Genomic DNA, 26,212 nt, shown 5'->3' with positions numbered 1-26,212 from the left:
AAAATACTGAACCCTTTCTTGCCTATTCCTCAAAGATCTCCAATTTGTTTGCACGGGACGAGATGGATGAAATCACCCAAGGGCTGATATCAGTCATGAAAAGGGAGCTCCCTCGCCATCCTCCCACCTTCGATAATCTGTATGAGTACTTCATTTCAAGATCAAAGAAGAACTTGCACGTTGTTCTCTGCTTTTCTCCAGTGAGTTTTTACTTTAGTTATTTCCATGTAGGAGGAGTTACTTCCTTGAATGTACTTAGTTCACCTTCTCTGATGAGATGATTTGCTCAGAAATGAACACTTGTTACTTCTTTACTACCACCAATCTCCACTGACCAAAATCATACTAAAGAGTGAAAATTGAGTATACTCGTTAGCAATTATTGCATACCCTACAGCTTTGATTACCTAGAGACAGAAATTATTTGATTTTAAGGGATTTGGTGATGTAGTCTTGTCTAGCTTTAGCACCAATATAGTCATACCATCTAGAATGTCCCTGATGTAGGTTTGAATGTCTCTCACTGTGCTATCCAGTATTCTAACCATTAGCCATGTGTGGTCATTTGATTTTTGATCAGTTAAAATTAAGTAAAAATGAAAATCCAATTTCTCAGTCCCACTGGCTTCATTTCAAATACTCAATAGCTGCACGTGGCTAGGGATTACTGTGGAAAGCACACATATAGATCCTCTCCATCATCAGAAAATTCTATTGGGCAGTTCCGCTCTTGGGGGTGGGGGAGGTGGCACGCTAACTTATAGGGCATCTTGCTTAATTTTTAGGTAGTCTAATAGCCAGAAAGATCTTCTTTACAAACAGTGGAATTTTGTCTCTGACTTTTCACCTGTGATTTCGTTTGTCCTGTAAAGTGAATCCAATCCCTCTCCTGCATTCAACTCTCCAGATATTTGGGGAAAGTTTCTGCAGACTCCCTACGTCATTTCTTTTTTAGACCAAGCACCTCCCCTTCCTTCTGAAGATCTCACTTGCTCTGGTTCCAGGCCTTTCACTGTCCTGGTCATCTCTCTCTAGAAATGTGGTTTGTCAGTTTCCTTTTTTTTTCCATCCATTTTTCCTTTCTTGGAACAGATCTTTAACGTCAGATTGTTTAAAAATTTCAAGTATCAAATTTAGCTTTTTTTTTTTTTTTTTTTTTTTTTTGCTTAAGAATCCCTCTTGAGCGCCCCACCCACCTCCTGTCCCACCCATCTAGGCCGTCACAGAGCGCCAGGCTGGGCTCCCTGTGTTGTGCAGCAGCTTCCCGCTGGTGATCTCTCTTTTACGTGATACTGTGTATATATCACTGCTACTGTCTCGATTCCTCCGACTCTCCCTTCTCTCGCTGTGTCCACAAGTCCATTCTTTTTGTCTGCATCTCTATTTCTCCCTTGTAAATAGGCTCATCGGTACTGTTTTTCTAGGTTCTTATATATATGTTAGTATACAATATATGTTTTCTCTTTCTGACTTACTTCACTCTGTATAACAGGCTATAGATTCATCTACTTCACTACAACTGACTCAAATTCACTCCTTTTTACAGCTGAGTAATATTCCATTGTGTATTTGTAGCACATGGGCAAAGAAGATGTCAGTGTCTTCTTACACGGTAGCTTCTAGAATTGAGCAGATCGAGTCTTAGGAAAGGAAAGAGTGTGGAACTATTACCTCCTTGCACCTGGATACTTAATTTACATATTCATGCAGTTAAGAAGATTTCTAAAAAAATTTGTTGTATCAGGCTGTTGGCTCAGAATATAAAAACGGTCTCTCTGCCTGACTTATAATCCCTCTGCCTGACTTATAATCCCTCTGTGTTTTTTTAATACGTAATTTTTTTTTAATTTATAATGCTTTTTGACATTTCTGTCGCTAGGTTGGTGAGAAGTTCCGTGCCCGCTCTTTGAAATTTCCTGGCTTGATATCGGGCTGCACCATGGACTGGTTCAGCCGCTGGCCTAGGGAGGCGCTGGTTGCTGTGGCCTCCTATTTCGTTTCAGGCTATAGTATTGTCTGCTCTAGTGACACTAAGAGACAAGTTGTAGAAACAATGGGCCTCTTTCACGACATGGTTTCAGAGAGCTGTGAAAGTTATTTCCAAAGGTAAGTGATGATGCATAAGTGTAATAGCTACAGAAACACAAGGTTCACTCCAAACAGGAATAAAATGGAACACCCAGTAAGACACTCGTCACAGTGATGGAGCTCGAAATCCCAGCTGCACTTAGATTTGTCCCTTGCTTTGATTTTCTAGTGATTATATAATAAAATGATGACAAATAATTGAGATTTTAAAATTAACTAGTGTCCGTACTTTTAACTATCCCTTTCCCTCCGGGCTTCAAAGTAACAGATACTTAATGAATTATTTAAATTCACTTGCTTAATTTATTTTTTGGAAATGACTCAAAATAATTCATTATAAACTCTTTAAAATTTGTTTCTTATTCAAGTTCATTATTTATTTGGTTAAAGAAGTCCACAGTTCTAAAGTTTCATTCTTGCCTTATGCTAAGGGATCATGTATATGCATCACTTAATCTTGTCTGTGTTTTCTTGACAAATAATTATGAAACTAAAGTTGAATTGACAGTAGAAGAGTCCAGTCCCTAAAAGCAGAAATGGTGTTCATGATGTGAAAGCTGGTGTTGACAGTTCAAGAATATAGCAGTCTTTTCCAAAGTGTGATAGTCACTGGTATGATTGCTATAAATAAAGGTGGGCCAACATGGTTTCTATAACAGAGCACTTCTTCCTTAGGGTTCATGGATGAGCTTCAGGGCGTGCAGTACCTCCCAGAAAGACTGGGCCTATTTTTCTGCACAGAGAGTCTTCAGTTCAGTTGCTCAGTTCTGTCCAACTCTTTGAGACCCCATGGACGCACACCAGGTCTCCCTGTCCATCACCAACTTCTGGAGCTTACTCAAACGCATGTCCATTGAGTCGATAATGCCATCCAACCATCTCATCCTCTGTCGTCACCTTCTCCTCCTGCCTTCAGTCTTTCCCAGCATCAGGGTCTTTTCTAAGGAGTCAGTTCTTTGCATCAGGTGGCCAAAGTATTGGAGCTTCAACTTCAGCATCAGTCCTTCCAATTAGTATTCAGGACTGATTTCCTTTAAGATTGACTGGTTGGATCTCCTTGCAGTCCAAGGGACTCTCAAGAGTTTTCTTCAACACCACAGTTCAAAAGCATGAATTCTTCAGCCCTCAGCTTTCTTTATATTCTGACTCTCACATCCATACATGACTACTGAAAAAACCATAGCTTTAAGTGGATGGACCTTTGTCATCAAAGTAGTGTCTCTGCTTTTTAATATGCTATCTAGGTTGGTCATAGCTTTTCTTCCAAAGAGCAAGCATCTTTTAATTTCATGGCTACAGTCACCATCTGCAGTGATTTTGGAGCCCAAGAAAATAAAATCTGTCACCGTTTCCATTGTTTCCCCACCTATTTGCCATGAAGTAATGGGACCAGATGGAGAGTCTGGGTAGCACTTAATTGATTTTCCAAGGGTAGGGGATCCTATCTCACAAAACCTTGTTTATCCTCTGTCGTTTTCTTTATTTAAAACTGTACATGGACCATCCTCTTAAACAGTCATAGATAGTCTCCCAGATTCTCTTGGTAAATCTGTATATATTAATTCTCTTTGTTGGAAGATTTTTTTTTCTGCTTAACTTGAACTCCACCTCTGCTGCTGTCAACTTGTGAAGAGAAGTTTTCACCTTTGTGCAGCTACAAAACCCCATGTCTTTATTTTTGAAAATTGGTGTATTTTTCAAAGTTTTCATATCCTCTTATTGTAGAAGTTTATTCTGAATGCAATATATATGCATAATATGGGACTTTCCTGGAAGTCCAGTGATTAAGATTTTGCCTTCCAACGTAGGAGGTGCTGGTTTGATCTCTGATCAGGTAGCTAAGAAAGATCCTACATGCTTCACAGCCAAAAACGGAAGCAGAGTTGTGACAAGTTCAATAAAAGGCTTTAAAAACAGTCTGCATAAAAAACATCTTTAAAAAATATTTATATAATGTTTTATTATAGTCACATATATGCCAGAGTCCTTAAAAATTCTTTTTAATGTTCAGAACTCTGAAAGTAAAAATTTAATATAAAATAAACAATGTAATATAAAAATATAAATTTATAGTATGTGAAGATCTCTTCTTTGACTTGAGTTTCTCCTGTATAAAAAATTTTCCTTTTACTTGTTTCTATTGTTAAATATAATTACTATACTGAAACCATAGTGAGTTGGATGTTTGGATCAAATGTGCCTTGATTTCAACAATAATCCAGAAATTCAGGGGAGAGATTGGCTTTCACCTTTGTAAGCCCACTTATCTGGGTTTCTAGTGGGGAAGAGATGTGTAGCAAATATCTGGTGAATGAAAACAGATCTCAGCACAAATTCATTTCAAGCACTTATCCCTAATATCTGTATAGAACATTAAAGTTTACAAAGTGTGTTTACATATGCTGTTTTATTTTTTGATCTTCACAAAATCCTAGGAGGTGTAGGACAGTGATTCTCTTCTCAGTTTTCCAGAAGAGGAAACAGAAGCCCAGAATGTGGATAAGGGTCAGGTCAAAGAATCAGTTAGAGATATAGTATTCCTGCTGCCTCACCTGAAGGTCTTTTTTTCTGTTCTACTCTCAGATACCGCCGAAGAGCACACGTGACTCCCAAATCTTACCTCTCATTTATAAATGGTTATAAAAACATTTACACTGAAAAGGTGAAATATATTAATGAACAAGCTGAACGTATGAATATTGGTAAGTGGAACAGAATCTGGTCTTTTAGGGCTTGTCTGAAAGAGATCCCAATATTTTGTTTGGTGGACATTGTTGTTTGAAGATGAAATACTTATTTTTCAAATGGAAATATTGATTTATAATCAATGTTGAAATATTGCTGGTAGTAGATTATTTTGAGGGATATCTTTATGGGTCTTTTGACCTGTCAAGAATGTCTGGGCAGAAAAAGTGTAAGCAGAGGTGGCCTGTTTTTCTTGGGGAACCATTTCTTCCAGCTCTTTCAGCTTTGGGTCCATCCTGTTGGGCACTGAGTCACTGTGGCTGTTGAGCTGCTGCTTCCAGATGGGGAAAAGCCAGCTCTTGGGTACTGACCACAATTTCAATTTATGGTTTCTTTGCCGTTTCCCTCAATTTGTGTAAACTTTGCCGTGTTACTGCTTCTCAGATTTCTAACAAAGGGAAAGACAAAACAGAAACAAACGTGAACAAATGAAAACAAAAAGAGACTTTACGTGCGCAGTGGTTTTCTAAGTGTCCAGTATGTGTAGTATAAGTAGGAAAACAGGTTTTATGTCCAGAAAGCATTTGGCCCAAATAATCCTGAAATGCCTTAGTGCTGTATTTTCACTTCTACACAGAATGTGGTCACAAAGCATAAAGGTCTGTGAAGTTACAGTGATGGTAGGTGCCCTGTAAGAGAGACTTCCTTCTGCTGGCTTTCTCATGACCTTCCTACAGCTTTTTCATATGGTGCTCTAGAATCAGTGATGTGCTGAAGCTACCTGCACTGGCTCATGGGAACTGATTGTTAAATTAGGAATGTTATGATCTGGTTGATAACCACAGCCTTTATTAAAAATTAATAAACTTACAATTAAATTAATTATGTTAATGAGGGCAAGCAATACTAAAAACTCGTTACTTCTTAGTTATTTTTACTCTATTTTATTATTATTAATGTTCTTGGGGAACATTATTGTTTCTATTCTATCTTTGTGGTAGAAATATTATATAATGGTGTGTTGCTGAGAACCTCTTGGTAGCTTGAAATCAGACAAGGTGGGATTATCTACACTGTGGAAACTGGAACCATCCAAATGAATGCCCTCACTCCAGACCCAGACTCTAAATGTTTACCAGCACACCTCTGTCTAGCACCTAGTGAGATTTTCAGTTAACCAGTTATTTTTGTCTAGAGCACTGAGAGTCTCAGAAACAGTTGCAGAAGTTTTAGCAGTTATTTTCACTTTTATAGCAGAGAACCACAAAAATGTTAATATATTATGTCTCATTTGCCATCTCAGTTGCAATGTGATTCAAAGGCAAAAAATGATAGTTACAAACTGTTTGCAAAGCCAAGGAGAGCATACATTTGTCAAATAAGTTTCCTGGCTAAATTCATTTTACTTGTTATAGCAATATGAGTTTCCCTTAAATGTAACTAGATGCTATTCTTCAATCAGACCTATTTTCTTCATTTCCTGCTGAACTGAAACTGTTAGAAATATGGTCAGTATTATTGCTTCTATAATATGTGTATTTTAAGATATCTTGTCCATAGTTATTTTGTGTTTGTTATAGTATACATTATGGTGCCTTAGGGCTTCCCAGGGGGCCCTAGTGGCATCCCAGGTGGTAAAGGACCTGCCTGCCAGTGCAAGAGACATATGAGATATGGGTTCGATCCCTGGGTCAGGAAGATCCCCTGGAGGAAGGCACGGCGACCCACTCCAGTAATCTTGCCTGGAAAATCCCATGAACAGAGAAACCTGGTGGGCTACAGTCCATGGGGTTGCAAAGAGTTGCACATGACTGAAGAGACAGCATGCACCCAGCCCATGGTTCTTTATAAGTAGCAAATATTGAATAAGTTTTTGATGAGGGGATAATCATATATTCAGTGACAATGTCTATGTGTGTGTTTGTAAAGGTCTTGATAAGCTGATGGAGGCAAGTGAATCTGTTGCAAAACTCTCTCAGGATCTTGCAGTAAAGGAGAAGGAGTTGGCAGTGGCTTCCGTAAAAGCAGATGAAGTGAGTTGGCATTTACACTGTGAAGGATATCTTCCCACATTTTAAAAAAAGCATTGTTTAAAAATGTTATTAAAAAGTAAACAGAATATAAACCTACAGGTTATTTCCAGTAAGATACAGCCCACATGGGGTCCAAAAGAGTCGGATACGACTTAGCAACCAAACAACAATAGCAACATTTACAAAGACCATTAGATATTTTTGTTTAATTTATACCAAAACATACCTAAACTATTATATCCTCTACTTGGCCTAAGACTGTTTTTTTTCCTTCTCTGGTTCTCTCTCATTTTCTGTCATCTGTATAGGAAATTTCTGCTTGACAATAAATTATATTAAATCTTCTCTTTAAGGTCTCTGCAGACTCTAGGTTTCTGGGGGTAGCCCAAGTTTGATCTGAAGTTGGTTTTAAGGAAGGAAAAGAATAAAAAGAAGAGTTGATTGAGTCTTTTTAAAAGATGCTCCTCCCAAGGTGATAGGGATATATATGTGTTACTTCTCTACCTACTGCTTCTCCCCCAGTCTCAGGCTGCTTTCACCTTCCACTCACAGTCACTTAAGAATAGATGCTTAAGTCTCGACCTTTAGCCAGTTATTGAAATATTAGAGCCTGGGAGAGGCACTTAGCATATGACATAAGGTAGACCCTTAGCATCCAGATATATGGTAGGCAGTCAACAAACATTAGCTTTTTTTTTGTTATTACATGAGGCTTCATATGGTTTCTGACCTTATTCTGTGGCACTGACTTTGAATAGTTTTAATTTTCTAGAAATAACATAAAGTATAAATATCATTTTTCTGAAAGTTTAAAATATTTATTAATATAGTTCATGGCCGAGAGAAGCTTAGGAAACAAAGGCTACAGAACTGCTCAGAGGAGTTACTTTAATACATCTTAAAATATAGACAACTTAAATGGGGGATGAATTTTCTCTCATTCTTGTTTTATATCATATACTCAAATCTGTAAATTATGCTGAAAAGGTTTCTATTGATCCTCACGTTTCCTTTCTTTAACAGGTATTAGCAGAAGTCACAGTAAGTGCTCAGGCTTCAGCCAAAGTGAAAAATGAAGTGCAAGAAGTAAAAGACAAAGCCCAAAAAATAGTGGATGAAATCGATAGTGAAAAAGTAATAGCTGAGACCAAGCTCGAGGCAGCTAGACCTGCACTGGAAGAAGCAGAAGCAGCCCTGAATGTGAGCAGTGCATTGTTTTCCCTCTCAACACAAGTCCTAGCTGGCACCATGTTTCATTACATAAAATTTAGTCATGGGATTCTTGTAATCAGAAAACTGAATTGAATTCTTTATTTTCTTTCTTAATGTGATTGTAATCTCTGAGTCTTGAAGCAAATATTTCTGCTGATTACATTTCCTAAGTTTATTTTTTTAAGTCTTTACGTCCCATAACTTTTTTTTTGCATTTCTTTTCCATGGGGCTGGTCTGGATCCCTGTCTCCTGTACAATGTCACAAACCTCCATCCATAGTTCATCAGGCACTCTATCAGATTAGTCTCTTAAATCTATTTCTCACTTCCACTGTATAATCATAAGAGATTTTATTTAGGTCATACCTGAATGGTGTAGTGGTTTTCCCTACTTTCTTCAATCTAAATGTGAATTTGGCAATAAGGAGCTCATGATCTGAGCCACAGTCAGCTCCCAGTCTTGTTTTTGCTGACTGTATAGAGCTTCTCCATCTTTGGCTGCAAAGAATATAATCAATCTGATTTCGGTGTTGACCATCTGGTGATGTCCATGTGTAGTCTTCTCTTGTGTTGTTGGAAGAGGGTGTTTGCTATGAACAGTGCGTTCTCTTGGCAAAACTGTATTAGCCTGTTATGCCCAGAGTCCGAGTCCCCAAAACTGAGAGAATAAGACGTCCACAGCAATGCAAAAGCATAAAGGGGTTTTATTGCTAGCTCGAGCTAGGGCTCAGTGCAGTGGAATCCGACAAGAGCCCTAAGTTCTGAGCAACAACTGCTTTTATACAGGCAGTTCTTTGTCTCAGCAACAGTGTAGCTGGCGTGTGATGATTGCCTAAGCTGTACGTGCGTGAATTTTAAATCCCGCATCCCTATCCGGATTGGCTCAAGCATGACACGAATGGGGACTCTCCTGATTGGCTCGGGGGTATAGTTCCCGGAATCATGACTCAGGTCTATGAGAATCCGAAACTTTTAGGCCTAGTGTAGCTTGCTGAGCCTGTTATGGCTCAGGTTAGGTCCTAACAAGCCTTTGCCCTGCTTCATTCCATATTCCAAGGCCAAATTTGCCTGTTACTCCAGGTGTTTCTTGACTTCCTACTTTTGCATTCCAGTCCCCTGTAATGAAAAGGACATCTTTTTTGGGTGTTAGTTCTAAAAGGTCTTGTAGGTCTTCATAGAACCGTTCAACTTCAGCTTCTTCAGCATTACTGGTTGGGGCATAGACTTAGATTACTGTGATATTGAATGGTTTGCCTTGGAAACAAACAGAGATCATTCTGTCATTTTTGAGACTGCATCCAAGTACTGCATTTCGGACTCTTTTGTTGACCATGATGGCTACTCCATTTCTTCTAAGGGATTCCTGCACGCAGTAGTAGATATAATGGTCATCTGAGTTAAATTCACCCATTCCAGTCCACTTTAGTTCACTGATTCCTAGAATGTTGAAGTTCACTCTTGCCATCTCCTGTTTGACCACTTCCAATTTGCCTTGATTCATGGACCTAACATTCCAGGTTCCTATGCAATATTGCTCTTTACAGCATCGGACCTTGCTTCTGTCACCAGTCACATCCACAGCTGGGTATTATTTTTGCTTTGGCTCCGTCCCTTCATTCTTTCTGGAGTTATTTCTCCACTGATCTCCAGTAGCATATTGGGCATCTACCAACCTGGGGGGTTCCTCTTTCAGTATCCTATCATCTTGCCTTTTCATACTGTTCATGGCGTGCCGGGAGCCAGCGTGAGGAACCCCGCCCATGGCAGAGGTCATGAGGAAGGAAGCCTGACAAAATGCAAGGGCATGATCAGGCTTCAGGGGGAACCCCTGAAATTTCCTGAGCATCCACCCCCCAAACCAGAGTCTGCCTGCCATACTACATTATGCTTTTCATCCACTCATCTAACATTAACAGGGGGCTATCCCCTCACCACCTTTCTCTGGGAAAGGTTAATTTAGAACTTTTATATAGTAAGTCTCCTGGACATAATACGAGTTTTCAATCCAAAAACCCCTCTGATGGCTTTTTAGCCTGCCTGCAGGACTCTTACAGCGGCACATGTGATTGTTTGCAGCAGGCACAGGAAGCTTAAAACATCCTAGGAATGCAGGGGCTTCAGAGGACTCAAGACCATTGGAATAAAACTGATTAAGCATCTCATTATTGAACCAATACTTGCTGCCAAATTTTCATATCTTTTGTTTGTTGATATAGTTGGTATATAGAAAAAACAAGTAGCAACATAGATCTTTGAGCTAAGTACTGTCTTAGTTATAACCCACTGCGCCTTTGTTCTATAGAGATGTAACTTTAGTGCTTTAAGGGTGATGCAGATTAAAGAAAAACACTTCAGGGGAAATGAGATTAACATTCATTAAGGAAGAGAGCCAAAAAGTGTTAACAAGCCTCTTGGCCAGAAGATAATGTAAATCACCTGAGACCTTTTGTATACAAAAAGATATACAGAAAGGGTCAGGACTGCTGCCCCTGCATGACTCTGTATCTTCCATTATGTAAAATTTAGGGTATATAAACACCTTTTAAATAATAAAGTCGGAGAGGGGTTTTTGCACAAGCCTGGCCTCCCCCTTGTCGATTCTTTCTCTTGCTCCCTCTCCCTCCCTCTCCTTTTCAGGCTGATCCCTTGGAATGTGGAGGCTCACTGAGTCTACTTGCCCGGGCTTATGAGACCCATGCGAGAGGGAGCCCAAGGTGGGGCACCCTCCGCTATTCAAGTGGGCGCCTGTGGCCCAATGTAGACGGTGCAAGTTCCTAGTCTGGAACTTTATTGGTTTTCCACGTAAACCAAGTTAATCAGCCTCTTTTCTTCACTCATTTTCCTACTACACTATTTCTTCCTAATCTAATCTTACATTTCTAATTAAATAAATCTCTCCTCACCGACTCCGTCCACCCTTTGAATTACCCTGGTTCCACTGGGGCTGGACCCCGGCAATGGGGTTCTCAAGGCAAGAATACTGAAGTGGTTTGCCATTCCCTTCTCCAGTGGACCACATTCTGTCAAACCTCCCCACCATGACCCACCCGTCTTGGATGGCCCCACAGGGCATGGCTTACAAATAGCTGTGAAAAGAAGAGAAGCAAAAAGCAAAGGAGAAAAGGAAAGATATAAGCATCTGAATGCAGAGTTCCAAAGAATAGCAAGAAGAGATAAGAAAGCCTTTCTCAGCTATCAATGCAAAGAAATAGAGGAAAACAACAGAATGGAAAAGACTAGAGATTTCTTCAAGAAAATTAGAGATACCAAGGGAACATTTCATGCAAAGATTGGCTCAATAAAGGACAGAAATGGTATGGACCTAACAGAAGCAGAAGATATTAAGAAGAGGTGGCAAGAATACACAGAAGAACTGTACAAAAAAGATCTTCACTACCCAGATAATCACGATGGTGTGATCACTCACCTAGAGCCAGACATTCTGGAATGTGAAGTCAAGTGGGCCTTAGAAAGCATCACTACAAACAAAGCTAGTGGAGGTGATGGAATTCCAGTTGAGCTATTTCAAATCCTGAAAGATGATGCTGTGAAAGTGCTGCACTCAAGATGCCAGCAAATTTGGAAAACTCAGCAGTGGCCACAGGACTGGAAAAGGTCAGTTTTCATTCCAATCCCAAAGAAAGGCAATGCCAAAGAATGCTCCAACTACTGCACAGTTGCACTCATCTCACACGCTAGTAAAGTAATGCTCAAAATTCTCCAAGCCAGGCTTCAGCAGTACATGAACTGTGAACTTCCTGATGTTCAAGCTGGTTTTAGAAAAGGCAGAGGAACCAGAGATCAAATTGCCAACATCCACTGGATCATCGAAAAAGCAAGAGAGTTCCAGAAAAACATCTATTTCTGCTTTATTGACTATGCCAAAGCCTTTGACTGTGTGGATCACAATACACTGGAAAATTCTGAAAGAGATGGGAATAGCAGACCACCTGACCTGCCTCTTGAGAAACCTGTATGCAGGTCAGGAAGCAACAGTTAGAACTGGACTTGGAACAACAGACTGGTTTCAAATAGGAAAAGGAGCATGTCAAGGCTGTATATTGTCACCCTGCTTATTTAACTTATTGCAGAGTACATCATGATAAATGCTGGGCTGGAAGAAGCACAAGATGGAATCAAGATTGCCAGGAGACATATCAATAACCTCAGATATGCAGATGACACCACCCTTATGGCAGAAAGTGAAGAGGAACTAAAAAGCCTCTTGATGAGAGTGAAAGAAGAGAGTGAAAAAGTTGGCTTAAAACTCAACATTCAGAAAACAAAGATCATGGCATCCGGTCCCATCACTTCATGGGAAATAGATGGGAAAACAGTGGAAACAGTGTCAGGCTTTATTTTTTGGGGCTCCAAAATCACTGCAGATGGTGACTGCAGCCATGAAATTAAAAGACTCTTACTCCTTGGAAGGAAAGTTATGACCAACCTAGATAGCATATTCAAAAGCAGAGACATTACTTTGCCAACTAAGGTCCGTCTAGTCAAGGCTATGGTTTTTCCAGTGGTCATGTGTGGATGTGAGAGTTGGACTGTGAAGAAAGCTGAGTGCCAAAGAATTGATGCTTTTGAAGTGTGTGTTGGAGAAGACTCTTGAGGGTCCCTTGGACTGCAAGGAGATCCAACCAGTCCATTCTAAAGGAGATCAGCCCTGGGTGTTCTTTGGAAGGAATGATGCTGAAACTGAAACTCAAGTACTTTGGCCACCTCATGCAAAGAGTTGACTCACTGAAAAAAACTCTGATGCTGGGAGGGACTGGGGGCAGGAGGAAAAGGGGACAACAGAGGATGAGATGGCTGGATGACATCACTGACTCGTTGGACATGAGTTTTAGTGTATTCCGGGAGTTGGTGATGGACAGGGAGGCCTGGCCTGCTGCGATTCATGGGATCGCAAAGAGTTGGACACGACTGAGCTACTGAAGTGAACTGAACTGAACTGAACTTGCCATAACTTACTTTCATTCCACAAAGCATCTTTCCATGAGAACTGAGGAATAATGCTAGTGGTGATTGGCTTAAACTTTAGCCTAAGGGATTCAGATTATACAGACAGCCTTCTCAGTTCCTTTAGCATCCTGACTAGGTTATGTCATGCACTCTTTAACATTTTTAAAAAATCCTCTTATGGTTCCCATTTCTCTAATTTAAAGTCCCAAGATAGGTATCCAGGACTATGAAGCAAGAAGGGACAGCTTCAGAGGCAAGCAGATCTCCATTTGCTTCTCATGACCATATGATAGATAGTCTCAAGTAAAATTTACTTAACTCTCTTGGGTCTCTGTCAAGATTCTGATTCTTCCTTGATCTTTGAAAAATCAATGTACGCATTAAAAAGTAATGAATAGTTCACTGGGTACCTGGAAGGAACTCAATAAATATTCGTGCTACTGCTGTGATACCTGGCTCCTGTCTGCCCCTTCAATTTTATCTTATTTTGTCCCTACACACAACATGATCCAGCCATATGGAAACACCTAAATGCTTCTGCAATAATTGTGGTCTGTTACTTTTAAATGGGTCTCTCTCTCTCTGCCAAGAACACTTAATTTTCCTAACTTTCACTAACTAGTAAGAATCAGTCTGCAAGACCAAGCTCAGATTTCACCCCTTCCAGGAAGTCCTGAACCCCCTTTGTTTTCCTGTCACTCCTAGACTTCTGTCTTGGCAGATAATCATAGTTTAGGGTAACTGTGTTTCTCTCTCTTTGAAAGATTCTGAGGACAGGCCTATTTTGGTTTTGCTCTTATTTTTTATGGGAGAATGCCTGTGATTGTTAAATGCATTAATAGATTTAGGATCATCATTTAATAAAATCGTGACAATGACCTGGACACACTTTCCACCCTCACTTCTTTTGTGGGTCCTATGATAACACATGAGAGAGTGATCACTGAGCCAAACAAGTCTTAGGAGTTTTTATGGATCATATGATGTCCCAGTCCTTCTTGACTCAAATGTCAGGAGATGTCCTATTTCTAACTCAGCTCACAGATAGAAGCTTTCAAAAATATTTGTATGAGTCATATGGTACAATAACTTTTCTTGTCTCCTTCGGATTCTCTCCTTTCCATGGACAGGGCAACCTTCAAAATGAAAACTGAAGGTGAGGTTTCTGATATTCAGGGCCTTGCCCCTCTTCTAATACTCGTATGTAATATAGACTCTATGCTTTGAAGATGAAATTATCTAAATGATAAACATTAATGACAGTTGTTGCTAGTGGAGGTCTGGGGTGATGGCCAATGATTGGTAGTGATATTCTAAACCAATTCATTGAGAACTTTTGGGGGAAATGCAAACAAAGAAACAGAAACCCTAACTTAACCATGAAAGGTCCGTTAGGTAAGAATCTTGGAATGCAGACCCTTGATGTAAATGTCAGGAATTGGGAAGAAAACATGTTTTAAAATTTTCCATTTTAATTTTTTAAAAGTATGAAAGTTCCATATGACTAGGAATACTACTCAACAAAAAATATTCTGATCCCTAACCCCAAATACAGACTATCAAGCCAAATGATATTGCCACAGTCAGGAAACTTGCAAAGCCCCCTCATCTTATTATGAGAATCATGGACTGTGTTCTGTTACTATTTCAAAAGAAAATTGACCCTGTCACTATGGATCCAGAAAAACCTTGCTGCAAGCCATCATGGGGCGAGTCATTAAAAGTAAGTAAAATCTATGTCTATAAGTCCTTTGAGGTGTACCAGGTGTCTGCATCCCAGGACACTCAATATAGGCCAGACACAATGGCAGACAAATAATTGATCGTTGTATACCGAAGAATTTATCTTAAATTGCCTCTCTCAAAATGTAATGCCTCTTTAAAATGTAAGATTTTAAAGCTGAATGCCTGCTTTTTATAAAAATCTGTCTGGTACCCATACCTGGTATTAGCACAGTCTTTTTTTTTTTTTTAATGGGGAAATTTTATTGTAAATTATACCTAAATAAAGATGTTGAAAAAGAAGCCCTTGTACAAAAGTAAATATACTCTTACCATTCAATTCAGCAATCACGCTCCTCAGTATTTACCCAAATGAGCTGAAAACTTATATCCACACGAAAGCCTGCTCACAGGGGTTTTTATAGCAGCTTTATTCATAATTTCCAAAACGTGGATGCAACCAAGATGCCTTTCAGTATGTGAGTAGTTAGATAAACAGTGGTACCTCTGGACCATAGAATATTATTGTCCCCCCCCCACACACACACACAAATAATATATGTATAAAATAGATAACTAGTGAGAACCTACTGTATGGCACAGGGAACTCTATTCAGTGATCTGTGATAACCTAAATGGGAAGAAATCCAAGGAAGAGGCGGGGGGGTGGGGTATATGTGTATGTGTGGCTGATTCACTTTGCTTACAGCAGAAACTAACACAACATTGTAAAGCAACTATAGTCCAATTAAAAAAAAAACCATAATATGCACTTAAATGCATATTACTCAGTGAAGGAAGTGTTGGCACAATCTTGATGTCAACCCAACTCAGTCTATATAAAGGGGCTTGTGTGGTTGGTGGCATTTAGACGCCACTCACTAGATGGGAAACTTACGTTGTTTTTCTTCTTTGCTCTTCTCCATGGAAACAGGAAGACAGCTTGCAATTTACAGCTTTAGGTTGACTACTGCCATAGTCTTGATTTGTATGTTTAGAACCAATCAATTATTACTTCTTTGGAAAAAAATTCAATTTAGAAGTACATACTAACTCAGAAAGAAAGTACGTATTTTCTTCCAGAGATTACAGGCTGTAATACTATTTTTCAGTTGATGAGTGCAACAGGATTCCTGTGGAGTCTTCAGCAGTTCCCCAAGGACACAATAAATGAAGAGACTGTTGAGTTACTACAGCCGTATTTTAACATGGATGATTACACTTTTGAAAGTGCCAAAAAAGTCTGTGGGAATGTGGCTGGTCTGCTGTCTTGGACACTTGCTATGGCAACATTTTATGGTGTCAACAGAGAAGTGTTGCCTCTGAAGGTAAAAATTTCCCTCCTTCTCCCAGTAAATCAGTGTTCAGTGAAATCAGTCATCAGTACCACTGCCGTTAAAAAACAAAGCATAATTTAGACGAACAAAGGTAGGTTTCTCCATTACCAGGCTTTTCTTTTTCTCTGTATGCCCTGTCACTGTTTCTCACTCTTTTTACACTGTTGCGTGCTTCTTGGCGTCACAGACAAGAAACCAAAACCAACTTGTTGACTTACACAAGGTATGAGTTTATTGGGAATAGTAACTGGGGCTTCCCTGGTAGCTCAGCTGGTAAAGAATCCACCTGCAGTTCAGGAGACCCCAGTTTGATTCCTGGGTCGGGAAGATCTGCTGAGAAGGGAAAGGCTACCCACTCCAGTATTCTGGCCTAGAGAATTCCATGGACTACAGTCCATGGGGTGGCAGAGTCAGACATGACTGAGCTATCATGAAAGAAAATTGGCCATATCTTTAAGTTTGGTGATTAGGTTTGGAGATTGAATTTGATTACTATATTCCAAACAAAATTTATGAAAATTAAGATCAACACCTAGAAATGTTTTAAATTTCAAAGACAGGAAGAGAAGCTTATAGGTACCTAAGAAACAAAATGTAGAAGATGGCTTACAAAAGAAGAGAAATCAGGACATCACAGTCATGCCACAACCCTAAATACTAGAAAGGAACAGAAAAACATATGCAGAGGAAATTACTGGCCTCTAAGACTTTAGGGACTGACCAAACTGCCCTCAGTATTAGCAAGTGAGTGAGAGTCGCTCAGTCGTGTCCGACTCTTTGTGACCCTGTGTACTGTAGCCCGCCGGGCTCCTCTGTCCATGGAATTCTCCAGGCAAGAGTACTGGAGTGGGTTGCCATTTCCTTATCCTCAATGTATGAGGGAACAAAAAGACATTCTTTTTTTTTAATATGTGGACCATTTTTATAGTCTTTATTGAATTTGTTACAGAATTGCTTCTGTTTTGTGCCTTGGTTTTTCAGCCCCAAGGCATGTGGAATCCTTGCTCCCCGACCTGGGATCAAACCCACACCCCCTGCATTGGAAATCAAAGTCTTAACTACTAGGCCACCAGGGAAGTCCCCAAAAGATATTCTTAGGGATGCAATTTAAGTATTAAGGAATAAACACGTTCTATCTCACTCTCTCTCTTGCACACATACCATCTATACTAGGCCAGATTGTCCTTTATGTCTGAGAGAACAAAAATACATTTTCAGGAGTTCAAAAGATTAACAAAATATACCACCCAGACACATAATATCCCCCACTCCCTGCCCCCAGCCCATCCCATAAAGCTAGAAAAGTTGGAAGTGGTTGTTCTGTGGAATTGAACGTGGTGAGCAAGTGGGCAGGGGGTTACTGTTTTCATAATAAGCCTTATACAAATGGCTGACTCTTTAAATTGTACACAGAGGCAACTTGAAGAAAAATAGAAAAAAAAATTAAAAATAGGAAAGTTTTAACAAAGAGAAATGATAAGCAAATATAGCAAATACACTAAATATTACTGTAAATGTAGAATTCAAGAAAAAAAGCACTTATAAGAGCAGTTATTTTTATGGGTAAAAATTATGATTCACAGTGAGAATTAATTGTAATAATGCTTTATGAAATAAAAGTAACATCAAATTACATAAGCCAAAATCCATTAATATTTTATGTGGAGTTTTTTTTTTTAATTCCTATAATTTGAGATTATGGGATATACTATCAATCCATGACAGGTCTGGTAGGCAGAAGGCCAGCTTTAGAAGGGACTATACTTGGCTTAATGCTCTGCTATTACCCTCTTAAAGTCCTTAATAATTTTTAAACAAGGAGCTCTACAGTTTCGTCTTGTGCTTTTATCTAGCTAGTCCTGAGTAGGCATAAATTAGTAATTATATAGAGATTTTATAATATATTATTTTTAAGCTTGAATAGCTACATTGGACTTTCTTCAATATGAACAAAGTATATGAAATTATTTCTAGTGTCCAAGAAATATTTACAAAAATAGATGATATTCAGTCCCAAAAGAAAACTTTGATTCAATCCCCAAAAGCAAAAATTGCTGAAACCTCATTCTCTGACTATAAGCAATAAAATTAGAACACTTAAAAAAACAAAACAAAACCAGTCAATTCTGTTTAGAAAATGATGACAAAAATCTAGTTATGAAAGCTTTTAAAATTTATTTATTTTTTATTGAAGGATAATTGCTTTACAGATTTTTGTTGCTTTCTGTCAAACTTTGTGAGGTGGCCAAAATGCTGTATACACACACACAGAGAGGTTAGTAAAAGTAGAAAGAGTTAATAAAAATAATGTTAAAAATCTGAAAAAAGTAGCAAAATTAAAGAATTGGTGCTTTGCAATATACACATACATATAAGAGCTAACTCACTGGAAAAGATCCTGATGCTGGGAAAGATTCAGGGCCGGAGGAGAAGGGGATGACAGAAGAAATGGTTGGATGGCATTACTGACTCAATGGACATGAGTTTGAGCAAGCTCCGGGAGATGGTGAAGGGTAGGGAGACCTGGCATGCTTCAGTCCTCGGGGTCGCAAAGAGTCAGACATGAGTTAGCGACTGAACAACAGCTATATGTATGATATGTATGAAAAACTAATCAGGGACTTCTCTGGCAGTCCAGTAGTCAAGAATCTGCCTTCCAATGCAGGGAATGTGGATTCCACCCCTCGTCAGGCAACTAAGATCCCATTTGCCACACGGCAACTAAGACCCAATGCTACCAAATAAGTAAATACATAAATACAAAAACTAATCAACAAGAAAATACACAAAAATAAATGCCTATAATACATAAATCCATATAATTACAAATTGTAGATTTAAATAATTGAGGCAAAATTTAAAGTTATTTGTAAATACATTAGAAAATCCAAGTGAAATGAAAATTACCTAAGAAAAAGCTAATTTCAAAACCACAAATATTGAGAAAGAAAATGAGAAAGTTATCAAGGAACTTCTACCCCAGAAAGCTTTAGAGCTATATTGCTTTACTAATTAATTACTTGAAATTTATAAAAATAAGTAATTATCATGCTGTAGGACTGAGAGAAAGATGAAAAGCTACTGGTTTTCATTACAGCCATTTCAGTTAAAAAATTCTTACTCCCAAAACAATACTAAATGTTTCCATACTTAATAGTATTTATAACAGTTTAAAATGGAGGGGGGAAGAAATGTATATAAGTTAAGGAAATTACGATATATCCAAATTGTGGTATATCATGCAGCCATGTAACTAATGTTCATAAAGAAAGTGTTTAATGAAGTAAGGAAATGATTATACTACTCTAAGTGAAAAAAATACCAAAATGGTAGTTATCCATTTGTTAACACAATACTCATAGACTCTTTTCTGTGTAAAATCACAAGTGATTATTTTTCTCCTTCCCATACATTTCTGTATTTTCCATATTGAACATTAATAATTAAAAGGAGAAAAAGGAACTTCAATGACATCTGCTTCCCCAGCTGAAGACAATGAAATAAACAACTTCCAAATAAGCCAAAAATTATGTAGCAACTTGTGTTATTATTTACCAATTACAAGCATGAAAGTTTCATAGCACTAATACACCTCTACACCAATCACCTCTTCTTCCTTTTAAGGCTAACCTGGCCAAGCAGGAGGGCCGCTTAGCAGTTGCCAACGCTGAACTGGGCAAGGCCCAGGCACTGCTGGATGAGAAACAAGCTGAGCTGGATAAAGTGCAAGCCAAATTTGATGCAGCAATGAATGAAAAAATGGTGAGATTAAATGTACAGAAATTACTAATATGACATACTGAAATGCTACTCAATATGTGTTGTATTTAGGGATCAGGCAGATGTTTACAACGAAAAAATACTGACCTGAGTGCCCTTTCTCACTGGCCACGTCTACTTTTTTTGGACCTTCAAGACTCTACATTCTTTTTTCTGTTTTTAATAATTGTTTGCTGTGATGTGATACACAGGAGTACTGACTTTGGAGTCAGAACACTGGGTTTGTGGGTTTGAGATTTATATCAGACACTTACTATGAATTGTGCAGTGAAGTGACTAACCTACTAACTTTACTCTCAAACGGGGATCCTAATATGACCTCATGGTATAGGCTGTAGCAGCGGTGATCTGATAAACGTTCAACAATCAGCTTGGCTCTCTTTCTGGTGGCGGAGTCTGGAGAAGATGAGCAGAAATGGCACCTCGCAAAGGGAAGGAAAACAAGGAAGAACAGGGCACCAGCTTTGGCCCTCGGGCAGCTGAAGGAGAGAGTGTATTTGGTGTGTGCCACATCTTTGCACCCCTCAACAGCACTTTTATCCACGACACTGGTCTTTCTGGCAAGGAAACCATCTGCCATGTAACTGGTGGGATGAAGGCGAAGGCTGACCGAGATGCGTCCTCTCCATACGCTGCCTTGTCGGCTGCCCAGGATGTAGCCCAGAGATGCAAGGAGCTGGGCATCACTGCCCTCCACATCAAACTCCAGGCCACAGGAAGAAACAGGACCAAGACTCCTGGACCAGGGGCCCAGTCAGTGCTCAGAGCCCTCACCCGCTCAGGCATCAAAAGTGGGCGGATTGAGGATGTCACCGCATCCTCTCCAACAGCACCTGCAGGAAAGGATCAGCGTGTGGGGGCGGGGGCCGAGGGGAGAAGAAAGCCTTGACTTGCAGTGTTTGCTTATTTCAGTGGTCTAGGTACCTCCTCCACTGTCAGTTCTAAGCTATCAATGAGGCGGTTGAGAGAGAAGATGAGCACACCGTACTATTGCCGCCATGCAGATGTGATGAAATTAATTAACCCAGGAGTATAGACAATACGAAAATATAGTCAACAACTAGGAATTGATGAATTTTGATTATTCATTACCTTTAATGTAATGGGCTTAATTGTAAGCTTATATAATTTAGTTTTGAATAGTGGCTGTGTTTAACGCCAGCTCACAAATTTTCTGAAAAATGTTAAGCTGACTCCTTTGAGCTGATACAAACTGGCTGCAGCATACTACTGTTGTGTATATTTTTTTTCTGTAGAAAAAAAAAATCCTTTATAAACTGCAGAGAACTCAGAGTCATTATTAAATCCAAGACTTTAAAAGGTATATTTATTGTTTTGAAAATATTTAATAGAAATCCTATTTAAGCTATGAAATTTGGATTCTCCCTTTCAAAATGGCTCCTTTTGAAATTTTGTAAGGTGAAATAACTGTATTATGAATGAATTATAAAAATGTAATATGTAAAATTTTACTGACAGTGTATTTTTAGATTGTATTTATTTTGCACATTGAGAAATTCCTCCAGGTATTATTACATGTCAATATAATGGATGTTTGATTAAGCAGTTTAAAAAGTTCTCTGAGACATTCTCCTTTTATGAATGTAGGATTTGCTTAATGATGCTGACATGTGCCGGAAAAAGATGCAGGCAGCTTCCACCCTCATTGATGGACTGAGTGGAGAAAAAGTCCGATGGACTCAGCAAAGCAAAGAGTTCAAAGCTCAGATTAATAGGTATCAACTTTAGTCTTTGTTAGAATTGCTCTCCTTCTTAGTCATCACCCTAAAGGCCGCCTCTTGTGACATGGGGGAACATAAAGTCAGATTCCTTGAAGTGCTTTTCTCCTCTGTTTCCATGTCCACATGCCAGGATCCCACCATCTAAGAAAGTGCTTAGAGCTTGAGTGACCCACACTCTAAAATGGAGAGAAGAAAACTTGGTGAAACATTTTTTAACTTACTATTTGTGGGGGGGTGCTTCTGATATCATCTGGATTTGCCAGAACAATCTAGATACTGGTTCCAGTTCGACACCTTTCACCTCAAGGATTTTGAAAGTGTAGACTGACAATTTGTTCTAAATTGAAGGGCATCTTGGGCTGGTGTCTTCTGAAAACTGAAAGAGAGGGAATGAGAGGGGAGTAGGAGAATGGCAAAAGAAAAAAGAAAGAGGAAGACAGAGAAGTGGTGGTTTAATCAAGGCTAAATATGAACAGGACTAGGACTTGTTTCTTCCTCATCTGGAAGTCAAGCTTCAGGCTCTCTAGGCTTCAGGAAGGAGCCTCTTTCTTGCTCCTGGACTTACCCGAAATGCAGCCACTCCTACCCCATCTGGAGCCTTTAGGCTGGCTCCTTTACCCTCTCCATGTCTTGTTGCCAAGTGTTAAGCAGGGAGCAGAGAAGAAGTTCACCTAGTAACGAAGCTGCCCGATGGCCTTCCAGATTCCTTACTGGGAGAGCTTAAAACGTGTTGGCGATCCACTTTATTGTTTCTTAACAGGCTTGTAGGGGATATTCTGCTGTGCACTGGATTCCTGTCCTACCTTGGTCCTTTCAATCAGATATTTAGGAACTATTTGCTGAAAGAGCAATGGGAGATGGAGTTGAAAGCACGGAAGATTCCTTTCACTGAAAACCTGAATCTTATTTCAATGTTGGTGGATCCTCCAACAGTAAGTGTTACTTTCCTCATATCATTAGTTGAGTTTCATTTTACTCACAAGAAATCAAGGTATGCCTGACTTATTCTTTTTGCATTTAATTGGAAAGATCATTTTCAAAATGGTGAAGCATTACAAAATATTTTTTCTTTGTGGTACAAAAAGTTCTTTTGCATTTTAAGAAATCTTGCTTTCAAATTGGTCTCTCGGTCAGGTCTGACTCTTTGTGACCCCATGGACTGTGGCCCATCAGGTTCCTCTGTCCATGGGATTCTCCAGTCAAGAATACTGGAGGGGGTTGCCCTTTCCTTCTCCAGGGGATCTTCCCAACCCAGGTATCAAACCCACGTCTTCAATTGCACTGCTTTGAGTGAAAAGACAATTTTTGAGCTACAGGCTTTCTAATATTGAGCTCTTCTTATAATCCTCCATTATTCACACCACTCATATTGAATCTCATTCTGTTACAAACATTCTAGGAAGATGTAGGCATTAGCTACACTGTAAGTATTGGTATTATTAACTTTCTTTTGATTATTAACCATCTTTTTATAATGTCTAACAGTGTAATACAATAGCACATTCTGGCATTGCTGAGTGATAGCGTGCACTGCTAGACTAACCTTTCTTGCTAGGAATTTGATGCCATTGTTAATTTTCAGTATATCGTACAGACCTCTTGTGGTATTCAATGCCTTCCAGGCAGTTTGTATTCACGAGCTGATTTTTGATTTGTAAATATGTTCCCCAGTTGCAATTTCCCTAGGGAAGCCAAGCTATTAATTTCAAGTTATCTCTATTTAAAAGTCAAAAAATTATCTTTTCCAATTCAAACAGTGTTCAGCTGGTCCCCACAGGTACTAGATAATGTATTGGAAACACACTGATTATGGCCTTCAGAGGAGCTAAGATAATTTAACGAAGTGGAGGCTTCTCTGCATCTTGGGTGATTTCATTGAACATGTGGAGTCAGGCTTCCCAGGTGGCACAGTGGTAAAGAGTCCCCCTGCCAATGCAGAAGTTGCAGGTCCTGTCCCTGGGTCAGGAATATCCCCTGGAGTAGGAAGTGGCAAACAACTCCAGTATTTTTTCATGGAAAATCCCATGGACAGAGGAGCCTGGCAGGCTACAGTTCATGGGGTCACAAAGAGTTGGACATGACGGAGTGACTGAGCACGGCGCCTTCTTGATTTTGAAAGGAATATTTAGAAAACTGTCATTGATGAGTTCATGCCAATGTGATATTTCTTGTCCCCTAATTTCTTTGCCTCCAGCTGTGCAGTGCCCCTTCCCCAATGTGAGCAGAACCAGAGGGCAGGAAGGGGAAATTTCAGAGGCTGAACCCTTAGGGCTTGCCTACTCTGACTTCTCAGAATATTCATTGTCTCTGCTAACTCCAGCCCATCTAGATCCCACCCAGTCTCAGGCTACTAGGGAAAGGATTTATTAGATGATAAATTTAGTGTCATTTGGTTCACATTTGTAACTTTGAGTGTTTTTACGTGAATGTTGCATAGTCCTAATCTTAAAAAAAAGTCTAAATTTTAAATTATCTGTGGCATTGTTAATTACTAAGAAAAGCTTTCTTGTCTTCCTTTGCGCGGCCACATCCATTTCCTGTTATGCAGATTGGTGAGTGGGGGCTGCAGGGCTTACCAGGAGACGACCTCTCAATTCAGAATGGCATCATTGTGACAAAGGCCACCAGATACCCACTCCTCATCGACCCACAGACTCAAGGCAAAACGTGGATTAAATCAAAGGAAAAGGAAAATGACTTGCAGGTAGGTACCATTTGGTGGGTGGGAAAGTAATCTTGAAATCATGAAGTTTTCCCACAATTTCAGTTGAATCTGTTAGTCATTAAATTGTCATCTCTATGATAGTTGTTTGCTAATTCACACCTTTGAGTTTTGTGACAGTGATTTGGGGCAAAGGCTCTGATCATTTGCTTTTTAAACATATTTACTTATTTATTTAACTGCCCTGATTATTAGTTGTGACACAAGAGGTCTTTTTTAGTTGCAGTATGTGAACTCTTGGTTGTATCATGTGAGATCTAGTTCCCTGAACAGGAGTCAAACCCAGGCCTCCTGCATTGGGAGCAGGGAGTCTTGGCCCCTGGACCACCAGGGAAGTCCTGATGCTGATTATTCTCTCTCTTTTGTGATCTCTCTTGGTCTCACTTTCCTGCCCTCTGTCCATTGCCCTGGCTGCATCGCTTTTGCTCATGTTGGATGAGGCTTTTATTCTGGGCCCTGAGATTGTGCTTGCGGGAGAATATCAAGCACAGGACTTGTGATTCCTCAGGTTAAAGCCTCTTGCTCCAGCCTAACTCAGGTACGTGCTCGTACTCTGGAGTTCAGCATTGGAGTTAGAGTTGACCAAGGTGTTACTCTTAAGGCAGAGGTAGACATGGGCAGGATTTCAACATTCCTGGTTCCTTTGAGGATCCTGTGACATTGATATTTCAATTCAGTATTACAATATGGATTATTCACTGTTTCCTCGATGTTGTTCTGAGTTTCAAGCCATAAGGACCCAAAGTTTTGCTTGTAGTGTGTCTATTATACTAACCAGAATGTTTCCTCCACCCAATTGCCCACTTTACTTATATCCAAGATGAAAGTCTTGAGCATTATTCAGAGTCCACATCCAATACTACCTTTCACCAGACTTGCCTAAATCCACAGCTTCATACAGCCTGTCCTGATTCCTCACACACCTTGTATTTCTGCTGTGGGCTAGAAGTATGCCTTAAATTACTGTTCTTTGCACATTTGTCTTTTATCTCTACTATATTAGAAACTTGGCTTCCCTGGTAGCTCAACTGGTAAAGAATCCACCTGCAATGCAGGAGATCCCAGTTTGATTCCTGCGCTGGAAAGATCCTCTGGAGAAAGAGAATCCACCTTCAATGCAGAAGACCTGGGTTCGATCCCTGGGTTGAAAAGATCCCCTGGAGAAGGGAACAACTTCTCCCTCCAGTATTCTGACTTGGAGAATTCCCTGGACTACAGTCCATGGGGTTGCAAAGAGTTGGACATGACTTTCGCTTATAGTATAAACTTGGGCAAACTCCCAGAGATGGTGAGGGACAGGGAGGCCTGGCGTGCTGCAGTCCATGGGGTCACAAAGAGTTGGATATGACGGGGCAGCTGAACAACAACAACAACTCCGTAAACTTCTTGTTAGATTTATGGTTTTATGCCATCTATATGTTTTCTGCATTTATTGAATTAGTGTGTAATCATTACAGGAAAAAAAAAAAAAAAACCAGAAAAAACCATGTGGTCATCTTGATAAACGCAGGAAAAATAAGTTGGTAAAATCAAAACTTCTAGCAAACTGAGATTAAGAGAGTTAGTGGCTCAGTCGTGTCCAACTTTTTGTGACCCCATGGACAGGAGCCCGCCAGGCTCCTCTGTTCATTGAATTCTCCAGGCCAGAATACTGGAGTGGGTAGCCATTCCCTTCTCCAGGGATGTTTCCAACCCCTGGATCAAACCTGGGTCTCCTGCGTTGCAGGCAGACTCTTTACCGTCTGAGGCCCCAGGGAAGCCCAAGATTAAGAGGGCCCTTCCTTAATCAGATAAAGAGTATTTACAAAAAGCCTTCAAGAAACACCACATTTAGTGGTGAAATAGTGAAAGATTTCCTTCTGAGATCAAGACTTTGCAGGCACAGGGACATTGCCTATTGCTCTGGAGCACCCCCCCAAGACT

General features: G+C 39.7%; 1 protein-coding gene and 1 pseudogene across 1 annotated transcript in view; both read left to right on the top strand.

Moving 5' to 3' along the window:
* The window catches only part of DNAH8 (dynein axonemal heavy chain 8), a 312,973-nt gene that overhangs the window by 183,020 nt on the left and 103,741 nt on the right, over positions 1–26,212 (top strand). Inside the window, exons 63-73 of the mRNA XM_018039316.1 lie at positions 36–200; positions 1,880–2,106; positions 4,672–4,790; positions 6,703–6,806; positions 7,830–8,006; positions 14,542–14,709; positions 15,821–16,036; positions 19,670–19,807; positions 21,434–21,561; positions 22,328–22,499; positions 24,116–24,271. Coding sequence (XP_017894805.1) covers positions 36–200; positions 1,880–2,106; positions 4,672–4,790; positions 6,703–6,806; positions 7,830–8,006; positions 14,542–14,709; positions 15,821–16,036; positions 19,670–19,807; positions 21,434–21,561; positions 22,328–22,499; positions 24,116–24,271 — 1,770 coding nt within the window. The remainder of the gene's footprint in view (positions 1–35; positions 201–1,879; positions 2,107–4,671; positions 4,791–6,702; positions 6,807–7,829; positions 8,007–14,541; positions 14,710–15,820; positions 16,037–19,669; positions 19,808–21,433; positions 21,562–22,327; positions 22,500–24,115; positions 24,272–26,212) is intronic.
* On the top strand, positions 20,232–20,714 carry LOC102177574 (annotated as a pseudogene).

This window comes from Capra hircus, chromosome 23, assembly GCF_001704415.2.
Source record: "Capra hircus breed San Clemente chromosome 23, ASM170441v1, whole genome shotgun sequence".
Classification (NCBI taxonomy): Eukaryota; Metazoa; Chordata; class Mammalia; order Artiodactyla; family Bovidae; genus Capra; species Capra hircus.
Note: the sequence above shows the minus strand (reverse complement) of the source record. Positions and strands in the feature narration are given on the sequence as shown.